This window comes from Scylla paramamosain, chromosome 40 (assembly GCF_035594125.1).
Source record: "Scylla paramamosain isolate STU-SP2022 chromosome 40, ASM3559412v1, whole genome shotgun sequence".
Classification (NCBI taxonomy): domain Eukaryota; kingdom Metazoa; phylum Arthropoda; class Malacostraca; order Decapoda; family Portunidae; genus Scylla; species Scylla paramamosain.
In genome coordinates, this window is record NC_087190.1 from 7,409,639 (window position 1) to 7,429,865 (window position 20,227).

Here is a 20,227-nt window from a genome sequence, read left to right on the forward strand (position 1 = left end):
TAATGTGGAGGCAAACGAATGTAAAGCTCATCTTTAAGAAAGGAGATAAAACATCAATAGTGAACTACTGACCTGTTAGCTTCACCTAAATTTTATGTTAAATAATGCAGTCAGTAATTGCGAGGAATATTAGGGATCATTTACTTGAAGATAAGCTTGAGTCACAGCATGGCTTCATGAAGGGGAAAGTTATGCTTTTATGAACCTGTTGAGTTTTTTTTTTTTTTTTCTTATGGTAGAGTAGATGAGAATAGTTATGATATACTTTAGTAAGGCTTTCGACAAGGTAGCCCATCAAAGGCTCTTGAGGAAGGTTAGAACGCGTGATAGATGGACAAGTGTTAAGCTAGATATGATCACCATAGCCAAGTAATAAAAGCAGATAAGAAAGGGATTCACCTTGTGTAAATTTACCGCGTGTATGACCTATCCAACTGCCGGACGCATGGAAGTATCAAGCCATCATTGTGACGTCACGATAGGTTTCTAGGCTCCGTTCCCAATGTTATGCTTTCTACCGCGCGACATCTAGCAGAACATAAGCTTATATAATGTTTATATTAAGCTGATTTTTTTTTTTTCATTTCTTTATTGCAAATTCCTATTTATATTAATAACTTTTATTATGCTGTAATCCTATTATAAGTTTATTTTATTGTATGTACTACTATCGTAGTCAGAATTTCTGAAACACTACGTCATTCCCAGGCATGTATCGTACATGTAAGGAAAGGAAACATGATAGGTGTGCAAATCATGTAAACATATTACTCAGCACGCATATTTCTCATCACTATTAAGAAACGAATCCTCATCATCATCGCTATCGTGGTTGGTGATGACGACTTCTACAGTCTCGTGTATGTTGTTCACGGAAGTGACATCATAACGACGTCCTGACACCTTCATACAGTGTCCCCATGAAAAGTGAATTTCTTAATTACTTATTACATGAAAACTATGAAATGCTGAAGAATGAAATTTGGATGACAAATTAACAAAATATGGAAGTCTATTTCAATATCTGATTTTTAACAGTAACATAATTACCAAGGTTGCTGTGTAGCTCGAATGATATGCTCATTATGAGCGCCGGCAGATTTTCTTTCAGAATTTCCACGATCTAAGTTCTAGCGAGTTCACTGTCTTTGAAATTGTTTGAAAAATTTCTTGATTGCTGGTATGGATGAGACATTTCTAAGACTAAAGTGTTTCCCATATTTTTGCTGAGTGTGTACTAATGATTTCGTCTCTGGATGCAATTTTACGATTTTCGAGCGTTGTTTGATTAAGAGTATCAAAGTTGAGCCAAACTGATAATACTCTTTGGGAAAAAAGGAAAAAAAAAAAACGCTTCTCGATCCTAACCTGAAAAGAAACAGACATTTTGTGAAACAACGTAAGAAGTGAATAAATGAAAAATTTATTTTTTTGTGGGGGCACCCCGTATGTCCGGTGTGGGTTTCCTTGAGGTCTATCCAGAACTCGGGATCAGCGCATGCGTGAACAACATGCCAGATGTACGGTTCGATACCTCATTTGCGCCCTGCCGTCACGGAGTAAGTATCCCCTCGATGCTCTGAGGACGAATTTGGTAGATGATATATTCAGATCATGGTTTCTTGCGACGGTTTGAATACTCAGATTCATTATTTTCGTGTCTGATGCTATTGTTCTTACATTTTGTGTCAGCTTCGTTACCTCAATCTTCTTTTGGTTTCTACGAACACACACACACACACACACACACACACACACACACACACACACACACACACACACACACACACACACATATATATATATATATATATATATATATATATATATATATATATATATATATATATATATATATATATATATATATATATATATATATATATATATATATATATGCATACACGTTACAGTCCCTGTATGAAATATCATCCCCATCCATAAATCTGTCTAATTTTCTCATCAAGCTCCCTAATGACTCAACACTAACTGAGTCTATTCCATCTACCCCTCTATTTGAGATCCAATTCCTTCCTATCTTTTTCTTAAACCTAAATTTTTCAAGCTTGAACCCTTTATTTCTTTTTCTATCCTGTTTACTGATCCTAAGGTCTCTCGGACTCGCTCCCCCTCCTTCCTCGCTTCGATGGTGCCACGTAGTATTTTACAGGAGTGCTTTTAATCACCGCAATAATGTTGTTGTGTAATGTTTATCGGTGAATTATATGCTTCTAATACCATTTGTCTTGTTATAAGATATTGCAATATTCCACAGTTTGCAAAAAATAAGATTAAACCATTCGTAATTTCACCAAGTGGCACCTCCGAGGCTGCAACAATACAACTGTCTGTCTGTCACCTCATAGCTACACGCACAACACACCCGCGAGTCCCATACATTTTCAGCTCCTGACGGGTAAACAAAGCCTTGAAAATTCATATGTGTATATAACATTTTCTACTTAGAATTACACGTTCTTTCACCTCTTACAGTATTTGCAGAAACTCGCGTTACACCCTGTGTACATATATATATATATATATATATATATATATATATATATATATATATATATATATATATATATATATATATATATATATATATATATATATATATATATATATATATATATATATATATATATATATATATATATATGTGTGTGTGTGTGTGTGTGTGTGTGTGTGTGTGTGTGTGTGTGTGTGTCTGTCTTTCTGTGTGTGTGTGTGTATGTGTGTATATATATATATATATATATATATATATATATATATATATATATATATATATATATATATATATATATATATATATATATATATATATATATATATATATATATATATATATATATATATATATATATATATATATATATATATATATATATATATATATATATATATATGAGAGAGAGAGAGAGAGAGAGAGAGAGAGAGAGAGAGAATATGTCAGTATTCCCACAGTCAGTATTTCTATTATATTTTTGCTTTTTTTCATCCCACAATTAACTGCAATTAACGTCGCCAGATCGCGTTCCTGACTTCAAGCAGCTGACCGGCGGGGTGTGGGTGGTGGAGGAGATCCCCAAAGACAGCTTTGGCAAACCTCTGAAGCGACAACTCAAGGCTGGTCAAGTTACACAACTGGCATCCTGCTGATGATTACTACGCAATACCTTTGCTTTCGTGGAACTAAGAGTGAGGGTACGTGGGTGTTGCCAATTTCAATGAAAAAATATTTTGTCTGTGTTTATCAGTGTCCACTTTCTTACCTATTGAGTTTGTTCTTAAAAAAAAAAAAAAAAAAAAAACTTCATTTATTTCAACTTTTAAATTATTTGCGTCTAACTACAACATAAACATATTTTCAAATCTGTTCACAATCTTATCAATATAGGTTCTACAAAGTTCATTATCCACGTAATTCCATAGTTTAGATAGTACTTAAGATAGTTAATAGCAGTACATTATATAAATATATACATAGCAATATGAGTAATTAATACACTAATATATTGAACATCTTTATATTAGCCAGCTGAATTGCACCCTTACTTTAATCCCCACACTTACTTTTACAATCGTTTGTGTAAATGTTGAAAAGAACAGGTGACAACACACATCCCTGGGGAGCTCCTGTGCTTGTAACTATGATGTCAAAATTGATGTTAGATATGCTGACAAACTGTTCACAATTTAAGAGGTAGTCTAGTATCGACAATATGAGATTACTATTAACATTCACGGTTAACAATTTGTCAATTAGTAGGTGAGATTTAATGGTGTTGAAAGCGATAATGAATTACACGAATGTAAGAATGAAGTTTTTCAAGCTAGCTCGTTATTTCGTGACAGCATTTGTACACTTCTCCCAGATGAATAAACTGGTGTGGATCATTATACTCACTAACAAACCTCCACAAAATATGCTTAATGATTCCCCGAGCGGAGAAAGAGGATTCTACTTTTGTTACTGCACATCTTTACAACCCAATGTTTCGGCTGGCCCCTGGAGGGTACAACGATGATTTGGTCAGGAACTCTTTTTGATGTCCATCTCATATAAAAATTGCTATTTCAAGCTCGAAAATATCTATTATGTAACTTTTGACTTTTTCTTATTTCATGACATTTCTTCGTCAGACCCACCTTTTTTGCCGTATTTTGCATATTTCGATTTTTTGGCATGTGAGCAGAAATTTATGTCTAACAACTCTCGCCACTATCACCTCCTCACTACAGCTGGAGCTCGAGTTCGGAAAATGCGCGAATTATTTGCCATAACTCATTTAATATACGGGATATATATATATATATATATATATATATATATATATATATATATATATATATATATATATATATATATATATATATATATATATATATATATATATATATATATATATATATATATATATATATATATATATATATATATATCAGACTCAGCAGTGACTGTAGAATCAAGATATATATTGTAAAAACTTGACAAAACAAAAAAGAAATTGGTATTACGACGAATTAAACTGTGAAGATGTAAAAAAATGTTTTACTTATGCTCGCTATTTTCAAAAGTTAATCATTGAATGCTGAAATATATTATTACATTAAGTAGGAAAACTCGTGAACACGACAGTGTGATCAGAATGGAGATAAAGCTCCACATGTTGAAAAGACGGAGCCATTTATAGCAACATACCACACGCCGCAACCATCACGGCGACGCGACACTTGCCGTGATGGTTGGTGGTAGGGGAGGGTCCTTGGTAAGGGGGACGTGGGAGCGGCGACACAGCGGAAACCTTCCAGAATTGTATATACAGGATGTAACGCGAGTTTCTGCAAATACTGAAAGAGGCGAAAGAACGTGTAATTCTAAGTAGAAAATGTTCTAGAGAGAGAGAGAGAGAGAGAGAGAGAGAGAGAGAGAGAGAGAGAGAGAGAGAGAGAGAGAGAGAATTATATAGATATAATTAGCTAGATAGATAGATGTGCATTTATGGGCAGGCTGGGATTAAAAAATTGATAGGCAAAATTCGTCTCACAATACCTCAGATTCCATCAAATAATTCCATTCAAACTTGTAATAAAAGTTTGTTGAAGAGAAGTGTATCAGAACAACCTCCATTACATGAAACACCTTTGCTTTTCTGAAGAAAAGTTACATATTTTCATTGTTCAGTTCTTTTCCTGGGTTTTTATTTATTTATTTATTTTTTTTTTTTATTTATTTACCAACATAACCCAGCCTCTCTAACCAAATTGGGGGTTTAAAGAGGACTAAGGCAATCCTTTGTTGTAACATAACCCAGCCTTCCTAGCCAAATTAGGCTTTAATCTTTTCACTGCGATATGCAACAATTCACAACACTAGAAACAATGTATGAAATCTTTATAAACATCTACAAGGAAAAGAAAAGAAAGGAAAATAGATTACGCAATTTGTAGCCTGTTTAATGGTTACAGATGGCAGCATAGCAAGAGAACATGTCTCCGAATAGTTAACGAGCGAGGAAGGATCCACCAAATAGCAGTGAAAGGGTTAAAGAGGACTAAGGCGATCTTTTGTTGTAACATTACAACGTACGACCCGGTCTGCGACGAGTCTAACTAAACCCACCCTCACTTTCAGGACTAATGCTAAACAGTGTCGCCCGCCATGTCAATGGTCGGGAAACGAGTACCGCGGGGGCAGGTGAATACAACCCTGACTTTCTAATATATGATCTAATCGTTGGCCCTGGCCATCGGTGTGTAAGACAACAGTCATCACATACTACCATTATAGGCATTGTTTCCAGGTGTGAGAGTCCGTTCATTACCCTGATTCATGACAATACAGAATATGTAGCCCTCCTTCAGCAATTTCCTACGCTCACAGAGCCTCTCCAGCAGCGAGAAACCACGGCCCACGCCGTACACCACCATACTGAGACAACTGGCCCATCAGTCTTCGCTCGGCAGCCTCCGTGCCGCAAAGGCAGAGTTCGATTCCTTACTAAGGGATGGAATTATACAAGCATCCAAGAGTTGTTGGGTTTCTCCTCCTCATATGGTGCCAAACCTTCAGGTAAGGAGTGGCTTGCATGTGGGGACTACAGAGCACTGAACAAAGTCACGGTGCCAGATAGATATCCAATCCCACATATTCAAGATTTCCATCTGAAGTTAAAAGGACAAACAATTTTTTTTCCAAAATTGATTTAGTGAGGGCCTTCCATCAGAAACCAGTGCACCCACCAGACATACCTAAAACAGCTGTCGCCACAACATTTGGATTATTTGGGTTCAAATTTATGAATTTTGGTTTACGTAATGCTGCACAGACCTTCCAACGACACATGGATCATATTTTGCGCGACATGAGATTTGCAACGGTGTGCATCGACGACATTCTTGTGGCATCAAACAGTAGGAAGAAACATCGCACTAACCTTCGGCATCTGCTGACACGCCTTTAAGACAACAATATCAAGATTCATCCAGCTAAGTATGTTTTTGGAGCAGGGGCAGTGGATTTTCTTGGACATGAAATTAGTAAGGAAGTTATTTCCCCCTGCTACTAAAAGTAGAAATTATTCGTCAGATTCCACAGCTAACTTCAGCGAGAAAGCTCAGGGAGTTTCCTTGGAGTTGTGATCTGTTACCACCACTTCATCCCCAAAGCTGCAGAGAAGTCACACCTATTCCATAATCTCCTGAAAGGTCTTCCCCACAGATCTACATTTATGCTTAAACGGACGCAAGAGGCTGCAGTTACTTTCGCTACCATTAAAGAAGAAATAGCTCGGTTTCCTCACCTTACTTATCCGGATTCTGAAGCACAACTGTTTCTGACCACCGACGCCTCTTCTACAGCTGTCGGCGCGGTACTGCAGCAGACCAGCAAAGGCGATGTATCTCCAATCGGTTTCTACTCTAAACGCCACCATGCTGCCCAAATCAAATATGCTGCGTTTGACCGAGAGCTGCTGGCAATATACATAGCTGTGCAACACTTAAAACACCTTCTGAAGGGTAGGCAGTTTTACATCCTCTGTGATCATAAACCCTGAACATTTGCTATGACACGCCCTTCAGACACCTACACTCCACGAGTGCAGCGACAGCTTTCATATATCTCTGAATTCACGACTGACATTTGTCATATTAGGGGAGTGGAGAATCCTGTGGCCGACGCTCTCTTGCGCTCCATCACTGCCATGACTCAATACCCACCGCCGCTTGAGTACCAACAAATCACTATCGCGCAAGAGACCGACGACGACCTTGCTGAGTTTAGAAGAAATCCTATGTCTTTAGAGCTTCATCCCTTCCAGGTTTCTGGTACATCCCTTCAGGTGTGGTGCGACGTGTTGGGAAGAGTCATCCTGGAGTCAAAGCCACGCGACGACTCAACTCGTTCTGTGGTGTGGCCTCAGATTCGCTCCTGGACAAGCAATGTATCTCCTGTTAGGCATCAAAAGTTCATCGTCATGTGAAGGCTCCGTAGCAACCCTTTCCTTTACCAAGATGTAGGTTTCAGACGGTTCATGTGGATATTCTAGGTCCTTGGCCTCCATCTAGAGGAAACAGGTATTTGCTGACTAGCACTGATCATTTCACCAGATGGACTACAGCAACTCCAGTGCCTGACATCTCTGCAGAATCGACAGCTTCAGCATTTCTCTGAGGGTCTCTCACTTTGGCGCACCTAACAGTCATAACTGACCGCGGTGCCCAGTTCGAATCCCACCTATGGCAGGAGGACTGCTTACCATCCACAGGCTAAAGATATGGTTGAAGACTTTCATCGCCACCTCAAGGACGCCCTGAAAACTCATCCTTAACCGTTGACTCTTTACTGCTTGTGATGCTCGCCCTTCGCATCACAACAAAGGAAGATTTGCAAGTCCAGTAGAACTTAACTTCGGCCAGATCCTACCAGGGCAGTTCTCTGCAGCGATGAACAAAGAGAATAGTAATGACAAGTACGCATTTCTGGACTCTAAACGTCAGATCACTTCAAAGATGTTCCCTACTCCACCTTGCCAGTCTGTATGTGAGAATAAAATGTTATGATCAGAACTTCCAAGTGGGGCTTTCTTCACAACAGGGTAGGTGTCTTTTACAATGCAAAACATAAGATCTAGTGTGTTCTTTCCTCGGGTCGTGCATTTAACGTATTGCTCGTAGGAAGTTATTTGGTCGTGAAAATTACAGCCAGTAATTTAAACACTTTCAGGGATACTATTTTCAAATTTCTTGAAGCGGTTTGACAACAGTTCATCTGCCACTTCCATATTAACAGATGGAGGTACATATACACTGAAAATTAACAGGTACAGTATGAAACTCCCTGGGTAAATAACAGGGTCGACAGGACACAACCATGTATTCTAGATCATCACATTAATGATACACACACACACACACACACACACACACACACACACACACACACACACACACACACACACACACACACGCGCACACTTTTATATCTTGACACCTGGTTCAGGCCAATGAGCTTAGAGCCCAAAGTTTATTAACACAAGAATTACACACAGATGAAATAGTGACCTGAAACTTTCACACTAGCAAGATTGATGTCTATTTTACCACTCAGAGGGCATCTTAAAAATTCATTGTATGGTTTAATCATATCCACAATTCTAATTTAAGATTAAGAAATTTCGTGATATAAAAACTTTATTATGCAACAGACTTAACGTTCACTAAGTTTCATGTCTGGCAGACACACTCTTCATAAAAGTTGTGGATGATTCCCAGATGGTTCAGTAGGTGAATGGTACAGCTACGACCTATCCTGATACAAAGATTTATTGGTCAGTAATGTATAATAAAGTGCCCTCTTAAAACTATTGAGCGTTTTACATAAAACCTTCCTTGGGTTCCTCCTTAACGCCTGTAGGTTCAGTAAATTTCATATAAAGCACAGGCAGAGATGACTTTGTGAACACACATTGCACTAATCTAGCATTAATCTACTGATTGATTTAAGCTGAGGCCGCAACATCGCGGTCATCTCGCGCCGCTGCCAAAACTTAAAACATCGCTACAAAACTTTAAAAGCAACAAAGAGTGTAGATTAGAATAATGATATTAAAACAAAATTACAGGTACGGTAATAATGTTAAGAGATCACTAAAAGTAAACATAAAAAAGGAAATGGGATGAACCATCAAAACCTTAAGTGTTAAAAATGAGAAGGTTGGTATTTTAATGTATTAATTCAATTAACTTACAGAGCGTACTGACTTCATCCCACTGACCCAGACCACTGTGTCTAGCATTGTTCGTTGACATTGACCCCACTGACCCAGATATCTGGCGTTGTTTCTTTTTATGCTTAAGACATCGACTCTACTGACCCAGATATCTGCCGTTGTTCGTTAGTGGTATAGTAAAAACAAACAAAAAGTCACTAAAATTCAAGCATATAAAAGGAAATAGGATTAATTAGTGAAAAATGAGGTTCTACAAATGGAGAAGGTTGGTATTTGAATATATTAATTTCAAGTGAGCGGTATTTGGAGTGGAAGCGCTGTATCAAGGAATTAATGCTGTGGAGAGCTGTGCCACGGCCGAAGTCAAGCTTGAATGCCCGCCAGTGACTGCGGAGGCGCCGGTGAGCGGAGGACCTGCCAGTGACGAGAGTAAGTTTCCCCCTTGGAAATTAATTAGAATGACCTGGCAGGTGGTGTGACCCCCGTGCTGCAAATTAAGAAGGTTTGTATTTGAATATAATAATTTCAAGTGAGGGGTATGTGGAGTAGAAGTGATGTGCCCAGGGATTAGATTAACGCTTTGCCACGATAGTGAGATGTTCACTCCCTAACGGCAGAGCGCAAAAGAGACAACGAACCGTACATCTGGCATGCTGTTCATGCATGCGCTGATCCCGAGTTATGAATAAACCTCAAGTGAACTTATACCGGTGTAGCGTCAAACACGGGACCTTTACAAATCCAGGAACAAAAGGGATCCCACGTGCATGCGTGGAATATTGCTGCCCTGCCAGTCGCTAGACCACAGAGCAGTGCGCTCGTCACTGTTGGTGAGTTTTCAGTTGCTCTCATCCTTTGGGGTGTACAGGCATCTCTACTGCGGTTAGATTAGGTCAGGTCAGTTTAGGTTAGTTTAGGTTAGGTTGGGTTAGGTTAATTTAGTTCTCTCTCTCTCTCTCTCTCTCTCTCTCTCTCTCTCTCTCTCTCTCTCTCTCTCTCTCTCTCTCTCTCTCTCTCTCTCTCTCTCTCTCTCTCTCATATTGATTCACATTCACTCATTCGCTCTCTCGCGCATTTTTTGCCTTCCTCTCACGATATATATATATATATATATATATATATATATATATATATATATATATATATATATATATATATATATATATATATATATATATATATATATATATATATATCCTTTTATTCATAAAATTCATTAACATGGGTGTTGCAAGGCATAAAGCAGGTTTGGCTAGTGGCTGGAAGGCGGGAGCTCCTTTGTGATTCAGTACGATATCTGCTGGCAGCAACATCCCACACATGCCCAGATCCCTTTTATTCCCATATTTGCAAAAGGTCTCCAGTTTGACGCAACACCGATGTTACCCGAGTAAATCGAATAATCTAACGGTTTTGGATTGAAAGTAGTTAAGACATAGCCTATGGCACTCCCTGAATCAAGGAGGAGCCTCCTACCAAATTTCATCACAATTAGTTCAATGTTTTTTCCGTGAAAAGCGGACACATCCACACACAGACAGACAGACAGACAGTTTGTTTTATTATATAAGATAAAAAAAAATCCAAGCTAACAATGAATGAATGCTTGACGCCACCATAAAAAAAAAATGTGTTACAGTATACTTGACACCACTATCAAGAATTGGGTTATGGTGACAAATTTGCTTGAATAATATAACGGTTTCGGGTTGGAAGTAATTAAGACTGTTACCACTAGTTCAACACTCTTCCTAAATTGTTGATGGTTATTTAGATTTAAGGACTGATGGTAAATTGACGAGGGTTCTCCTTATCATCTGAGACGGTACTATAAGGTAATTAAAGTGTCTGGAATTAAAATTGTAATGGGCCATTTGGTGTTGTATTTTTTTTTTTTTTTACCTATGCTTCTGTGTACACATTTTTGTATATTCAATATGTTCATTGTAGTGTATTTACTTTCTTTTATGTGTCATTTGATAAAGGATTTTGTGGATGATAATTCAAACTACTATTGTAATGACTGAAAGGGGGAGGGGGGAGAGACTCCGCCCACGCCAGTTAATGTGGAAAGGGGTCAGGTGCTGGGAACTCGTTCCCTTGTCTGAGGGTGAAGCGGGCAGACGGCGACGGGTGGAGAGCTGAGGGGTGGAGCGGTGGTTGTGACTACCCATACCTGGAGTGGGATTGCGGTTGCTGTCCCTACGTTTACGTGGCTGGCGTCACGAGTAGTGTGTGGCTGTGCTGATTGCTGGAGTGGTGACAGTGCTGCACGTGGTGTGTTAAATGGTATGTGTTGACATGATTGGGTGTCAAATGTTTTCTTGTGTTGGTGTGATGCATTAGTCTGTAAAATACGTTCAATCTTGATGATATTGTATTTAATAATCCAGAGAAGGAGAGTGAAATTGTATGTATGTGTATGTGTGCCCGCGTGTCTGTGCTGTGTGTTGGATGAAACTAGTCCCCCAGGTTAGCTGTGTGTGGTAAGCTATTTACTTTCCTTGGTGTTGCAGTGAGTGGGAAGACACCGAGGAAGATTGGAGGTGACAGAATTGGAGGCCTGTCCGCGATATCTTCTTCCTTGTGTGATTTGTGAACAGTGACTTCATGTATGTCGCCATACATTCCATTCCACCCGCAAGTCTCGCTACCCTGCGTGATACTGTACTCCTGTGGCAGCTGTTCATGGACATGCGCTTCTGTTCTCTTGAGGTTAGTATTTATAACGACAGTTATTTGTCAAGATGGCGAACCACGTGGAACAGTTCATAGACTCTTTGAATGTCAACTACTTGTATCAGTGTAGTAGAGAAGAGCTTGGTGTGCTAGCAGATAAATTTGGTGTTAAGTTGACTGCTAGGCTCAAGGATGACATGCAGAAAGAGTTAGTTACAATGTTGACAGAGAAAGGTTTGTTGTGTGTGGAGGAACATGGAGGAACAGCACGTCCATGAAAGTGGACAAAGTGAATTGGAAACAAATGGTGCAGGAGTACGGTGGGAAATGTCTGGCAGTGAAAGGTACATATTGGACAGAACGAAATAAGAGGTGGAACTAAAGAAGGCAGAAGTGGAAACGAAAAGGTTAGAGAAGGGAGACGGTGATTTGAGACGGTGATTTGAGAGGTGATTCGGGGGATAAAAAGGCTTATTTGTCCCTGATTTTGTTGAAAGTGAGGCAGATAACTTCTTCCTCCAATTCGAGAAGGTAGCAGAGTTGAGAGGTAGGCCAGTGGAAGAGTGGGCACTCTTAGTACAGATAAAATTGAAAGGAAAAGCCAGGGAAGCTTATAATGGTCTAACTGTTGATGAGTGTAGAGACTATGCCGCTGTTAAGGAAGCAGTGTTATCAACTGTACGTGTGGCTCCTGAGGTACATGGATTAAAGTTTAGGGCGGTAAATAAATAATTTAATTAATTAATTAAACAAATAAATTAAATAAAAATAAATAAATAAAATAAATAAAAAAGTAAATAATTGCACATCCCTGGAAATGGCTAGAGAGTGTACCCTAAAGTTGGATAAGTGGGTCAAATCTGAGGATGTTAAAAATGTGGAGGACATGAAAGAGGTGATTTTGTTAGAGCATTTTAGGAACCAAATACATCCTAACATGAAGTATGAAATCATGAAAGCTGATATAAAGACCGTAATGGAAGCAGGACGTAAAGCTGACCAGCTTGAAGCAGCATATGGGGTATGTAGGAGGGATGTGGGAATCAAGGTAAATACGTCAAGTCAAAACTATTTCAAGGGAAGGTTTAATAGTGCACATGTGGCAATGCAGCCAAATATAAATGCTATGTTTGAAAGTAGTGACTGTTCTGTAAATTCAAGCAATATGCAAGGGCAAATACTGCGTCCTTCCTGCAAGCCGAGTACCATTGTTGAGCACAACGTATAATGATTTGCAAGGTACAGCATCAATTAGGTGCTTTAACTGTGGGCATCCTGGTCACTTCAGTAGGGATTGTCAACAATCAAGTAAGGAAGCAAAATTTTCCTATTGTGGTCGTTTTGGCCATAAAGGATTTCATTGTGAGAACAGTAGTTTGGCAGGTAAGCCAAAGGAAGTGGCACTGAGTGTAAAGAGGGAACCATGTTCAAGTGCTCCGGTTGATGTCAAAGTAGTGGGGAAATGTACTGCTGCTGTGGATTTTGAACCATTTATTACTCAAGGAATGATAAAAATTAGAGGGTGGTTCAGAGAAGGAAATAGCCATTTTAAGAGATACAGCTGCAAATATGAGTTTAGTGCTTCGAAATGTATTGGAATGGACAGAGCTCTTTCACGGTAGAACAAATAGAGGTGAGATGCATTAACTCTATTGGTGTTGTGCCGGTCCATGGTTAGAGAACGGATTTGTCAGTGGAAGAGTTAAAGCAAGAGTTAAAGCAGGTGTGAGTAATAAGTTAGCGGTCAGTGGTGTACAAATGTTTCTAGGAAATGACCTAGCAGGTAAGAAAGTTGTTCCTGAAACAGGAGAGAGTCTACTGGTAAATGATAATTTTTGCCCTGAGATAAGTGAGGAGGACAAACTTGAGGAAAATGCTATATATCCAGCACGTGTTGTGACTAGAGCTAAGACTAGAAATAGAGACATGAAAGTGGCTAATGGTGAGGGAGAGGATAATGGTGATCTGGAGGAGAGCTTAGGTGTGTTGTTTGATCAGAAAGATGTGGATATGAAGGAGGTGGAAGATGTGAATGTGAAGGAGGTGGAAAATAAGAGTCATTACGAGGTAGAGGAGTTGCCTGACTGTCGTGAGCAAAGGGAATGTGAAGGAGGTGGAAAATAAGAGTCATTACCAGATAGAGGTGTTGCCTGACTTGTCGTGAGCAAAGGAGGAGTTGATTCAGGAGCAGAAACGTTACAGTAGCTTACAATCTCTGTGGAGCAGAGCTGAGATAGATAAAAAATAACTGCTTATTATGTCGGATACTATATAAAGGATGGAATGTTAATGAGAAATTGGAGGCCTATTGCCAGTCCAACTGACAATATGTGGATGGTGGAAAGCAAATTATTGTACCTAAGGAGTATAGGACGAGGCTGATGGAGCTCGCTCATAGGAATGTTTGGTCTGGTCACCTGGGAGTGGCAAAAACATTAAAGAAAATTGTTTGTCATTTCTTTTGGCCAGGAATAAACAAAGATATAACAAACTACTGTAGAACGTGTCACACTTCTCAAATCAGGTGGTAAAGCTGGTAATTGATTGTGTGGGGACGTTACTTCGTACACGAAAAGGTAACCAGTATATACTGACAATCATGTGCACAGCTACAAGATTTCCTGAGGCCATTCCTTTGAGAAGCATAAATAGTAGAGTAATGGGGAGTTTTCGGAACTAAACCGCTAGATGTCGTTGCTGTTCATCTAACTGTGGGAAAGAGAGCTAAAATATTGTTGTAGCAAATCCCAGGTGCGTAAAGATGCATAGAACATTGATCATCATGATACTATTGAAATGATGTATCGACTTTTCAATATCCGGTATGGATAATATTCAGAGAATGTGGTCAAATTAAATATTTTTTGTGTAATTATCGAGTAAACTGCTAGCATCATCTTCAATAAAGCATATTACAAGTATAAAAACTATTGATTTGGACAACGAAAATATAAAAAATCACACTCTACTATATAGCATGACACAACCTACTTACTAACATCGTGATATATGGCTCGTTTTTTTTTTTGGGGGGGGGGAATTTTAGCATCCCTCTCACGAAGAGAGCGACAAGGCAAAGTAATCGAAAACCAAAACAAACATCTCTCAGGCGTTCCTGCTGCTGATGTAGTATCCAGCTACCGTAATCGATTGCTTAGAGCGTAGTGGAGATGGGCACCGCAGCAACTTTCAAGTTCTTGTCCAACAACGTGTTTCTTAAGTTCAAGCAGCGCGGCGAGTCAGGTGTGTGTTTTGGTTAGAGATACAGCATTACTATCGCCAGGACACTCGAGTTGCCAATTTATTTATTTTTTTATTAAAATTGCCGTTTCCATAAACTAGGAAGGAGATCTATGTAATTTGGACTTTTGACTGTCACAGACATGTTGCCTTTATTTACTGTCGTCTAGATTAAGACGTTTCCAATCGAGTGTATTCATTTGAAAATCTTAAGATGACCAAATAAATCTAAATGCCGATTCACTAGAAAATCAACTTATATACATTTGTTCATGAAAAGAGTTTGATTTTACCTGTGTTACTACTTAGAAAGGATTACGTAGAAAAATATATTATATAATCCCATTGCATCTTCATGTAAATAGAATAAAACTGTAGGTATATCTGACATTGCTTGTGAGAGAAGAGTTTGTGTGTGCTGCCACCTGATGACAACCACTAGTTCTGAAAACTCCCCATTGCAAGGGAGCTGGTGAAATTTTCTACTTGGATTGCCATGTCATCCTGTGAGACCAGGGGAGTAATTTTACATCAAGGTTATTCAGGAATGTATTGAAAGCATTAAGCATCAAACAACAATATATCTTATGCTTATCCTTAATGGCAAGGGTGCATAGAAAGATTTCACCAGACTCAAAAAAAATGTACTGTGACGAGATGGATAGAGAGAGGGGTGAGGCATCGCCGTTAGTTTAATTTGCTTTAGGGGATGCTGTAAATGAATCGACGGGATTTAGTCCTTTCGATCTGGTATATGGACACGAGGTGCGCGGTCCATTAATGATGTTAAAGGAAAAGTGGTTGGAAAATAATAAAGTATTCAGTGTATCCCGATATGTGAAAACTTTCAAGGAGAGACTAATGAAAGCAAACGAAATTGCTAGGAAGAACTTACATGAGGTTCAGAATGAAATGAAGGGGTGGTACGACAGAAAGGCTAAAAAAAAGAGTACTTCAACCAGGTGACAGGGTATTAGTACAATTTCCTAAAGGCTAGATACAGTGGACCTTGGGTTGTGGAAAAGAAAATAAGCAATGTAAATTATTTGGTAAGAGCTCCAGATAGGCGGAAAAGTAATCAACTGTAAAGGCTAGATACAGTGGACCTTGGGTAGTGGAAAAAAAAAATAAGCAATGTAAATTACTTGGTGAGAGCTAGGAGATAGGAGATAGGCGGAAAAGTAATCAATTGTATCACATAAATATGATAAAGCCATATTATTGTCGGGGAGAAGAGAAACGAGTGGAGGGTAATGAAAGACTTTGTGTAAGTGCAGTACAGTGTAGAGATGTAAATTATGATGAGGAATTTCTGATGAGTAAATGTGAAGGTCAAAAGCCTGGAGAACTCGCAAGTCTTAGGTGACCTAATTGAGAAGTTAAAACACTTGAATCAGGATCAGATGTATGAAGTAGTGAAGATCATTAATGAGTTTAAATCTTTATTCGGTGATGTACCTAGAAGAACTGATATGATTGTTCATGATATAGAGGTAAATGATGCAAAGCCAGTTAAACAACATCCATACAGAGTAAACCCAGTTAAGAGATAGGATCATGAGGAGAGAGGTACAGTATATGCTTGATAATGACGTGATAGAGCCTAGCACCAGCCCTTGGAGCTCGCCCTGTGTTTTGGTGCCGAAGCCTGGAGGTGATGGTTACAGGTTTTGCACTGATTTTACAAAAGTCAATGCTTTGATAAAAAGCGATTCGTATCCTATTCCACGAATCGATGATTGTATAGATCAGTTAGGAAATGCTAGGTTTGACAAAAAAAAAAAAAATTGCTGAAAGGTTTCTGGCAGGTAGGATTGACTGAACGAGCTAAGGAAATTATAGTATTTGTTACAATGGACGGATTTTTTCAGTACGGGATCCTTCCGTTCGGGATGAAGAACAGTTCTAGTTGCTTTCAGAGATTATGTCAGTAGTGTATTAAAGGATGTAGAGGAATGTGCTGTTTATTTTCATGACAATTTTGTATTCTGAGGTTTGGGAGGAACATCTAGTTTTATTGAGGAAAGTGTTCCAGAAACCTGACAATGCAAATCTCACTGTAAACTCAATTAAAACTGACTTTGTTAAAGCATATGTAGATTTCACTCCACGACTATTTAACTGACGTCACCGGTAGTCAACGAGATGCCCGCGTCGCCAGTTCCACGTCAGTTCGCTGCTAGTCTCCACGCAGTTCACACTACCTGCTGCTGCTGCTCTACACTGTGCACTGTTACTGCCGCTCGTCGATCAACTTGGCTACTTTTCACCGGCTTTCTCCAAGGAGTCAGCCCGGTAAGCTCTCACCTTTTTATCGCTACGGCAAGCGCTATGGTGAATACACATATAGGGTCCAAGGACGTATATGTTGGCCTTTGTGTTAACCGGTTTTTCTCCGTTTTTCTAGACGAGTTATGTCGGATTGGGATAAGGCCCCGGGAACGCCACGGCGTCCCTCCTCGCCTGCTTCTGGACGGAAACGACGTGAGAGGGACCCTCTGGAAGGCGATGCCAAGCGTAGGAAGGTCTCCCGAGATAGTTGCAATACGCAACCATCGGCCGCTGGTGCTTCTCAGCAGTCAGTCGCTGGTCCGAGCCACGTCAACGATACGGCTGTGTCTCAATCGAGTGAAGGCAACTTGGACCGATTATCTACCCTGCTGAGTGCCCTAATTGACAAATTAGACAAGCCGACAGCTCCTCCAGTGTCATCGGGGGCCGATTGTAGCGGGTACCTTGACTTTTCCCCTTCTGATGACGAAACAGCTGAAGTTTCCCCGTGTCTGCCCGAGCTTGATCCGTTAGACAACCTCGACCGGCTCACCGCCGCACAGCCAACAGGTGATACTGTGGTTGATACTGGCTCCCAGAAGGCTCTTGATAAGGTTGCTGGCCATCTCCATGGTGAGGAAGAAACAGGTGACCCTTTATCTGACCGTCTGGCTGGCATTCTTAATGCGAGTCTGCGACGTTGGCCTTCCGTTGACTGCGTGAAGCTCACATGTGATAAGATCAAGCTTCCGGGTAATGTATCCAACTTAAAGGTCCAAGCGACCAATCCTGCCATCACCAAGGCAATAAGTGTTGGTGGAAAACTGGTTGACACAAGGCTTTCACTTACTAATAAACTATTGACAAAGGCACAGGTCCCAGTTGCCCGTTGCATCAATGATATAGGAGATAAGAAAGATAAACCCTTAACCTCCTACCTTGTTGGTCTTAATAGTAGCCTGAGGCTGATATTGGAGATAAGAAAGATAAGCCCTTAACCTCCTACCTTGATGTTCTTAACAGCCTGAGGCTGCTAACTTCCGCTGTTAACTTCATCAATCAGCTACGGAAAGAGGTTGCGCAGGCTCACGTGCATGATTCTGCCTTGGCAGAGCTCTGTAATTGGGACTATGCGGTCGGCAAGAATGACTTGTTCCCCTTTGATGTCATAAAGAAATGTGAGGAAATACACAAGTACAGAAAACTTGGGAGGCCCAACTTCCGTCCTTACAAAGCTCCTGGGAGACGGTTTGCTCCACCTCGCGAGTTACCTAGACGACCTTACCCTCAGCAGTCAAGGTCACGTCACCAGGCAAGGCTTTTTTTAGGCCAGAGGCCTCCCCACGGGAGGGGGATGCCAAGACACAGAACTCCCCAGTGAGACTACCGTCGGTGACTTCCTTGTTAATGCCTTTGGTTAGTACTCCGAATAATTTTTGTGGAGGAAAAATTTTTGTTGCTAGGTCGCAGTGGTATTGTCTCTCCTTAGATTAATGGATTCATGATGTGGTACATGGAAAATTTTTTGTTTTTGTGAATGTTCCCATACAGAGGATTTCACCGGCTCCTCTCAACTTGTCTCTTGCAGATCAAAAAGCCCTGGATTCTGCCATGTTGATGTTCTTGAGCACAAAATAGCAGGGGATCGTGGTTTCCTTTCTAACCCTTATCCTACCATTAAGAGAGATGGCATAGATAGTTATTCTGAATTTGAAAGAACTTAATGATTATGTTCATGTACATTTTAAGATGGACACCCTTAAAGACGCGATACCCTTTATCTACTACAACTGTTATTTCATTTCTATTGACTTCACAAATGCTTACTTTTCAGTCTACGTGAGGGCAGAGGACAGGAATTGGTTCCAGTTTATTTGGCATAACTTTAAGTTTCGCTTCACTTGTCTTCCACAGGGCTTGATCTCAGCGCCTCGCATTTTCACTAAACTGTTGAAACCTGTCCTCTCGCATCTTCGTAGACTTGGGATATTCGTGTCATGCTACTTGGATGATTGCATTTTCATTGCTGACTCTGCTGTTGCTTTACGATCTGATGTGTCTTACGCCCTGCGTCTTTTAGACTCTTTAGGGCTCAGTCAATCCACACAAATCAGTACTAGAGCCTACCCAAGAGATTGAATTCCTTGGTGTGATATTAAACTCTGTTGACATGACTGCCACTTTGACACCCAGGAGAAAAGAGTACATTAAGGCACAGGGTTTACTACTATTGAACAAAGATGTAGTTTCTTTAAGAACATAAGAACATAAGAACATAAGAAATAAGGGAAGCTGCAAGAAGCGACCAGGCTTACACGTGGCAGTCCCTGTATGAAACACTCCTACCTATTTCCATCTGTTATCCCCATCCATAAACTTGTCTAATCTTCTCTTAAAGCTCTCTAGTGTCCTGGCACTAACTACATGATTACTGAGTCCGTTCCACTCATCTACCACTCTATTTGAGAACCATTTTTTTCCTGTCTCCTTCCTAAACCTAAATTTTTCAAGCTTGAACCCGTTATTTCTTGTTCTACCTTGGTTGCTGATCCTAAGAATTTTGCTTACATCTCCCTTGTTATAACCCTTATACCACTTAAAGACTTCTATCAGGTCCCCTCTTAACCTACGTCTCTCTAGAGAATGTAAATTTAACCGCTTCAACCTCGCTTCGTAAGGAATACTCCTCATCCCCTGAATCCTTTTAGTCATTCTCCTCTGTACTGATTCTAATAGACCTATATCTTTCCTGTAATGTGGGGACCAGAACTGCACAGCGTAGTCTAGATGAGGTCTGA

At 39.8% G+C, this 20,227-nt stretch overlaps 2 protein-coding genes across 2 annotated transcripts in view; both read left to right on the forward strand.

The window, feature by feature from the left end:
• LOC135092382 (luciferin 4-monooxygenase-like) overlaps positions 1-3,903 on the forward strand; it is a 74,547-nt gene extending 70,644 nt beyond the window's left edge. Inside the window, exon 10 of the mRNA XM_063990841.1 lies at positions 3,035-3,903. Coding sequence (XP_063846911.1) covers positions 3,035-3,165 — 131 coding nt within the window. The 3' untranslated portion in view covers positions 3,166-3,903. The remainder of the gene's footprint in view (positions 1-3,034) is intronic.
• Positions 3,904-17,295: 13,392 nt separating this feature from the next.
• On the forward strand, positions 17,296-20,016 carry LOC135092380 (uncharacterized). Its single transcript, XM_063990840.1, has 2 exons — positions 17,296-17,453; positions 17,566-20,016. Exon 2 carries the CDS (start codon positions 17,573-17,575, stop codon positions 18,425-18,427), a length of 855 nt encoding a protein of 284 aa, XP_063846910.1. The 5' UTR covers positions 17,296-17,453; positions 17,566-17,572; the 3' UTR covers positions 18,428-20,016.
• Positions 20,017-20,227: the final 211 nt, after the last annotated feature.